The sequence below is a fragment of the Saccostrea cucullata genome, unplaced genomic scaffold (genome assembly GCF_032062105.1).
Source record: "Saccostrea cucullata isolate Sc308-1 unplaced genomic scaffold, CSIRO_AGI_Scuc_v1 ctg7761, whole genome shotgun sequence".
NCBI classification, from domain to species: domain Eukaryota; kingdom Metazoa; phylum Mollusca; class Bivalvia; order Ostreida; family Ostreidae; genus Saccostrea; species Saccostrea cuccullata.
In genome coordinates this window covers 1-7,344 of record NW_026927487.1, presented here as the reverse complement: position 1 = coordinate 7,344, position 7,344 = coordinate 1, and the positions used below count along the sequence as shown (strand labels likewise).

General features: G+C 37.0%; 1 protein-coding gene across 1 annotated transcript; it reads left to right on the top strand.

The window, feature by feature from the left end:
* The first annotated feature begins 5,830 nt into the window (after positions 1–5,830).
* LOC134274640 (uncharacterized protein K02A2.6-like) lies at positions 5,831–6,280 on the top strand. The gene has a single exon (XM_062756913.1). It carries the CDS (start codon positions 5,831–5,833, stop codon positions 6,278–6,280), a length of 450 nt encoding a protein of 149 aa, XP_062612897.1.
* The last annotated feature ends 1,064 nt before the right edge of the window (positions 6,281–7,344 follow it).

Sequence of the window (7,344 nt, the reverse complement as noted above, 5' to 3'; positions counted from 1 at the left end):
GGAGCTGTCAATCAGGATTAGCGATTAACCAATCAGCGTGTCAACCAATCAAAATAGCCTATTGATCTGTCGATTGGGATATAAGATCGAAGGTCATGATTTAATTTGATTTTAATCCAAACACTACATACACGCAAACCGTTTTAATGTGCTGTGTAAATTTATTATGATGATTATGATGATTAAAATACGATTTGATATTATTTATTTTAATTCTCCGGGTTGTATTTTATATTTATATATTTACTTCCTTTATTTTATTAAAAGCAATTATTTATTAATAATTAATTTGTTTTAATTGTCCGCGTAGAATTATACATGAAATTTTACGTTTTTATTTCCTTTAGTTTTTTCTACCAGTATTGAAAGTCCATTCGGTAAATAAATTGGGTAAATACATCAGTCAATGCATAAAACTGGAAATTAATCGATATTAATTACAATTAATATTCTACTGACAAAAAGAGGAGAAAAGAAATAGTTGGTCTTCGACAATTATTGTAAAATTTCAGTTTCTCAATATACTAACAGTTCAGGAATATTAACTAGCTCAATATTTTAATACAAATAGATACAGAAACATCGAGACGAGAGAGAGAGATCATAACTATAAACTCTCATTATTAGACTTGATTTTAATAATAAAGCCTCATGACTTACTTAAATTTTTATGAGTCGTCTTCCCAATATTGTACTCAAATTGTTTTCTATAAACCAGCTGCAGCTATATTTTTTAATATACATGTACAGGAAGATGTATATAAAAGCACTAAGAATGACCAACAGTTTTCGGGACGCTCTGTCCCTTCCGCAGGACAAAGAAAACAAGAGGCCCAGGGGCCACAGCGCTCACCTGAGCAAATAGGCTTGAATTTACCCCCCCCCCCCCCCCCCCCGGGCGTTCATTATTTGAACAAACTAGAATCTACATTACCTGAGGATGATTCCATATAAATATCACTTATCATAGCTTTGAAGTACTTAAAAAGAAGATTTTAAAAGGTTTCCCTAGATAGGCTTTGCCTGCTGCCCAATCCCATTCACTTATGTGAATAAAATTTTGTATAAATAAATATCTAAAACTTGGGTCGGCCATTTTGCCCCCCGGGGGGGGGGGGGTGCATGATTTCAATTAACTTGATTTTGCACTACCTGAGGATGATTACACATGAGTTTCATCTTTCATGGCCCAGTGGTTCTGGAGAAGATTTTTAAAGATTTTTCCTATATATTCCTATGTAAAACTTGGGTCAGCCATTATGGCCCCACCCTTTCCCTGGGGGTCATGATTTGCAACAAACTTGAATCTACATTACCTGAGGATGATTCCTCATGAGTTTCATCTTTCCTGGCTCAGTGGTTCTGGAGAAGAAGATTTTTAAAGATTTGTTCTTATATATTCGTATGTAAAACTTGGGTCGGCCATTTTGGCCCCATCCTTGCTCCGGGGGGCATGATTTGAACAAACTTGAATTTACACTACCTGAGGATGATTCCACATGAGTTTAATCTTTCCTGGCCCAGTGGTTCTGGAGAAGAAGATTTTTTAAGATTTTTCTTATATATTCCTATGTAAAACTAGGGTCGGTCATTTTGGCCCCACCCTTGCCCCGAGGGTAAGATTTCAACAAACTTGATTTTGCACTACCTGAGGATGATTCCACATGAGTTTCATCTTTCCTGGCCCAGTGGTTCTGGAGAAGAAGATTTTTAAAGATTTTTCCTATACACACACATGTATATTCCTATGTAAAACTTGGGTCGGCCATTTTGGTCCCACCCTTGCCCCGGGGGGCATGATTTGAACAAACTTGAATCTACACTACCTGAGGATGATTCCACATGAGTTTCATCTATCCTGGCCCAGTGGTTCTGGAGACGAAGATTTTTCCTATATATTCCTATGTAAAACTTGGGTCGGCCATTTTGGCCCCACCCTTGCCCCGGGGGGCATGATTTGAACAAACTTGAATCTACACTACCTGAGGATGCTGTCACATGATTTTCATCTTTCCTGGCCCAGCGGTTCTGGAGAAGAAGATTTTTTAAAAATGCCATTAATTTTTAACAAATTCATGATTATCTCCCCCTGGAAGAGGGCGTTGCCCTTCATTTGAACAAACTTGAATCCCCTTCACCCAAGGATACTTTCACTTTGTGCCAAGTTTGGTTGAAATTGGCCCAGTGGTTCTTGAGAAGAAGATGACTAGAACTGTCCAATAGGGACAAATACCCCCCGCTGGGTTTTTCAGAGAAGGTGCCAATTCAAAAATACTTTATGAATCTAGAGATGTTCACAATTTACTTACAAAAATTTGCAGTGAAATATAATTGCTCATCATGTTTCTTAATGAATGAAACGGAGGTGCAACCAAATGAAACATCAATAATAATACATTGTAATTCCATTGTAACATTTTTTTTAATCTTTTCATATAATTTTTTTTTACTACTGCATCAAAAAAATTATTGCAATTATGTGTTATGTCACTCTGCAAACAGATTGTTGAAAAAAAAAAACTACAAAATCAAATTAATCTTGATATATCAATTTGAAATGCATTTTGAAAATAAAGAGCTGCTCATCCAGTAATGAAGTGTTTTGACAGACAATAAATTACAATTAAGAGAATAAGAGAGGAGAAATCTTTAATTCTTGTGCCTTATTCCCTGGAGATTTGATAACAAACACACGCTTGATAAGAGACTTCCAACACCAAACTCATTAATTTATCTTTAACTGGATGCATGTCCAGTCATTATTCCCAAGAGACAAATGAAATTACATTAGCTTCTGTGCAATGTAAAAACTGTTTTTAACACTTGATGATGTTTCTTTTTTAAAGTTTTTATAAGTAGTTTTAAGCTGTAGTTCACGTGTTTGTACAGATATTCTAGATTCTATGTCTCAAACCTTATACATGAGCCCAAAATGAACAAGTCAAATAAAATTTTTTAAAAACCTGTAAAATGCAGAAAAATGAACAAAAAGACTTGAAAATTCCAGGTGCACAACTTCATATGGTGAATAATAAGTGTACAAATTTTCAGATTAATCCTTGCAATAGTTTTTGAGAAACGGTCCAGACAAAACCACAAAATAAAAATGAAAAAACACCTGTAAAATTCAAAATAATAACCCAATCAAAATTAAAAATATCAGGTGCACAACTTCATATGGTGAATAATATGTGTACAAATTTTCAGACAAATCCTTCCAATAGTTTCTGAGTAATGGTCCGGACAAAATCTCGTCTACAGACAGACGGACAGACAGACAGACGGACAGACGGACATGGTGATTCCAATATACCCCCCCTAAACTTCGTTTGCGGGGGGTATAAAAATGTGAAAAGTTTACGACAACGACAACGACGGCAACAACGACGACGACGACGACAGACAACGGACAAATTGTGATCAGAAAAGCTCACTTGATCCTTTGGCTCAGGTGAACTAAAAATTATAAAGTCATAAGATCAAAGGAAAAAGAGAAAACAAAAACAACTAGCACTATAAACACTATATATTTACATAGTTACATGTTAAATTGGAAATATATATAAACACTATTTAAGAAAGAAATCTGGACCGCTATGAAATAAGTCTGGTTTATCGAAGTATACTCAGGTGAAGTGCGATTTACATAATGGAACGAATTAATTACGCTAATTGATCACAACATTTAGTAAATCGTACATTGTTTCATTCTCTCAAAAATACGTAACTATACTTGACAAAGAATAATCAGATAAATATAATATAGAAGGGATATTTTAACATATGAATTATGATCTATTATACATTTTAAAATGTTTTAGGACTAATTATTGGGGAAAAATAATTAATAAAGTCGTAAGCAATACATAGTTATGTGGGCTGTTCGAGAGTTGGTAACGCAAAATAACTGTAGAGTTACACTAAATTGAAAGAATAATCTTGTTAAATCATCAGGCATTGGGTCTTATTCACGTTCATATTTTTTACGAACTTTTAATGTGTAACTACAACAATAATAAATGAAATGTAAATATACCTGATGTACAAAATCTTACATGTAATTTATAGATGCAATATCATAATTCAGGTGTTAAGCAAACATTTAAACTACGATTAAGAAAAACGTAAGGAATAACAAAATTGTTTTTTTACTATAAAAGCATGAATTCTAAAGGTATTTAGTTAGTCAGTTTCACTTGTACACCATTCGATACTGAAAATCAATTCAACACTCTTTTTTGTTTTCTCGTTATAACTTAAGACAAATTAATGCCTTATAACCCGCTGTTAAATTAGTTTGAATTTTTAGGGATCGAGAAATCAAGGAAATCAATTATTCATGTACATGTAAATCTATGTCGAATGTACAGTTGAATTTAAGAAAAAAATATCAATGTTCTCCATTATATCACTATTTACATGTTCAGTGTACATGTCTGCATCGTCGCATAAACAACAATGATCGATCAACAATGCCATTACTGTATTGGAATATACAAGGGGCGGGGCTTAAAGGCGGCGAGATTAAAGCGGGGTCCGCTTAACGCATCAGTGCGTAAAGCGGTCCCAGGAAGCGAACGCCGGGTTCGCTATAGCGGACCCAGAGCTGACCCCGAGCGAACGCGGAGCGAACCCGGAGCGCACCCAAAGCGCACCCGGAGCGGTCCCAAATTTTCTGAAAACGAACCCGAAGCGGACACCGAGCGAACCCGGGAAGCGAACCCGGGGTCCGTTCCGGGTTCGCTCTGGTGTTAGGTTGTGTCCGGTCGGTACTGTATTTGAAACAAATTGACATTAATATATCTGCATGGTTTATTATAACTTTGTTTCGTATTTACTAAACAGTTGCTCCTGACATCGCTCTTTAGATGTTGATCTGTTGACCACATACAGATTTGCCGACTCCAGTCCAAGGATACTTCAGCCCACCCTAGACAGGACTGACTCCAGTGCAAGGATACTTTCAGCCCACCCTAGACACTAGTAGACAGGACTGACTCCAGTGCAAGGATACTTTCAGCCCACCCTAGACACTAGTAGACAGGACTGACTCCAGTGCAAGGATACTTTCAGCCCACCTTAGACAGGACTGACTCCAGTGCAAGGATACTTTCAGCCCACCTTAGACAGGACTGACTCCAGTGCAAGGATACTTTCAGCCCACCTTAGACAGGACTGACTCCAGTGCAAGGATACTTCTGCCCACCTTAGACAGGACTGACTCCAGTGCAAGGATACTTCTGCCCACCTTAGACAGGACTGACTCCAGTGCAAGGATACTTCAGCCCACCTTAGACAGGACTGACCCCAGTGCAAGGATATTTTCTGCCCGCCCTAGACAGGACTGACATCCTTTAAAGATTACTGCTTATATCAGGTTTAATTATAAGATACAGCCTTTTGAAATACTATCATGCCAACAAATTGTCATAAATTTATTTGCATGGTTTATTATAACTTTGTTTTATAATTACTAAACAGTGGCTCCTTGACATAGATCTGTAGATATAGATGTGTTGACCACATACAGATTTGCCGACTCAATTGCAAGGATACTTTCTACCACCCTAAATAGGACTGACTCGCTTAGTCCAAGGAATTTGTATCAGCCCGATACCTACTAGATATGATATAAAATCTGCTTAAGATGACTGCTTACATCAGGTATAATTATAAGATACAGCCTTTTGAAACACTGTCATGCCAGCAATCTCAAATTCACAGATTCATTACATGAAGTTTTCAAAATGAAGACACTTGCTTGAAGTTTCTGTTGGTGGCAAGGAATTAAACAGGACATAGAGATAGTCTCTAAAACACGGTGTCAGGGATGTCAACAGAATCAGAACGCACCCAAGGGAGCACCACTAAATGCTTGGGAATGGCCAACCAAGGCATGGGAAAGAGTTCACATAGAAATTTCGCTGGACCTTTCCTGGGAGCCATGTTCTTGATAATGGTTGATTCTCACTTAAAGTGGCCAGAGGTGGTCAAAATGACTACTACTACATCAGCGCACACTATCGATGTTCTTAGGACCGTATTTTCCAGAAATGGTCTACCTGCTACTATTGTCAGTGATAATGGTCCACAATTTACTTCAAGGGAATTTGAAGACTCCTTGAGTGCTAATGGAAACAAACATGTCAAAACTACCCCTTACCACCCATCAAGCAACGGGTTAGCCGAGCGTTTCGTACAGACATTCAAACAAGCAATGAAATGTAGCAGAAACGAGTCAGGCGGTGTTAAGAAGAAACTAGTGTTAAGAAGAAACTAGCAAACTTCTTATTAGCTTACCGAAGTACTCCACATTTTACTACCAATGCAACTCCAGCGAAACTTATGATGGGAAGGGATTTGAAAACAAAAATGGATCTGCTCAGACCGAAAGTGGAATCGCATGTCAAGCAGAAAGAAGAAAATATGTGTGCACAGAGACATACACATGAGAGGGAATTCGAGCTTGGACAATCGGTGATGATGCGTGATTATCGACGAAAAGAAAAATGGATCGCAGGAACAATTAACAGGATACAGGACCAGTGTTGTATCGTGTTCAAGTTGACTGTACAACTCAGTGGAGAAGACACGCTGATTTTTTTGTTGGAATCGCAAGTTCTGATAACAAAACCCAGCATTGAGATTCCAGAGTCAAACACCTCAGCTTCTACCAATATTGACCATGATGTTACATCTGCTGCTCAGTTTCCATGTGTTCTATAAAAAGAAAGAATTGAAATTTCGAAATCGCCCAAAATTGTGCTTGCACACCACCAAACCTAGCTGTCTTTATATATAAACTGAACCCAGTACGTAATCGTCAGCCAAAAATGATGGAAGATTTTGTGTACCATGGTTCTTCTACCAAGACCAAAACCTAATTCGAGTGTTATGTAGGAAAGTTGTGCTGTGTAAAAGGGACACAATACTGTAGATAAAGTGCCACGCCACAGCATGATACGCCGGTCAAAAAATTACAATTATAATGTATCTTAACTGTTTAAAAGTGCAGGAAAATCATGTCAACCTTGATTTTAAGATTTCAATGATTTTTCAACTCCTTAAAAAATGTGTTTTCCATCTCCTGTGGTGCAGGCATTAATTATAACAAATATTGCATCATTCATAGATTTCTATACTTAAAAATGCCAAATGCCTATCATATTAAACAATATCAAATTAGTCTTCACAACTTAATCTACACCTAATTAATTTTGAAAATAAAAGGCTGGCCATCAAATATAAACATATAAACTGACCAACAGTTCTTCTGTCTAATTCCCAAAGGATACACTGTTAGTTAAGATAATGATCTGAAGACATGATTGAGACAGCTATAGC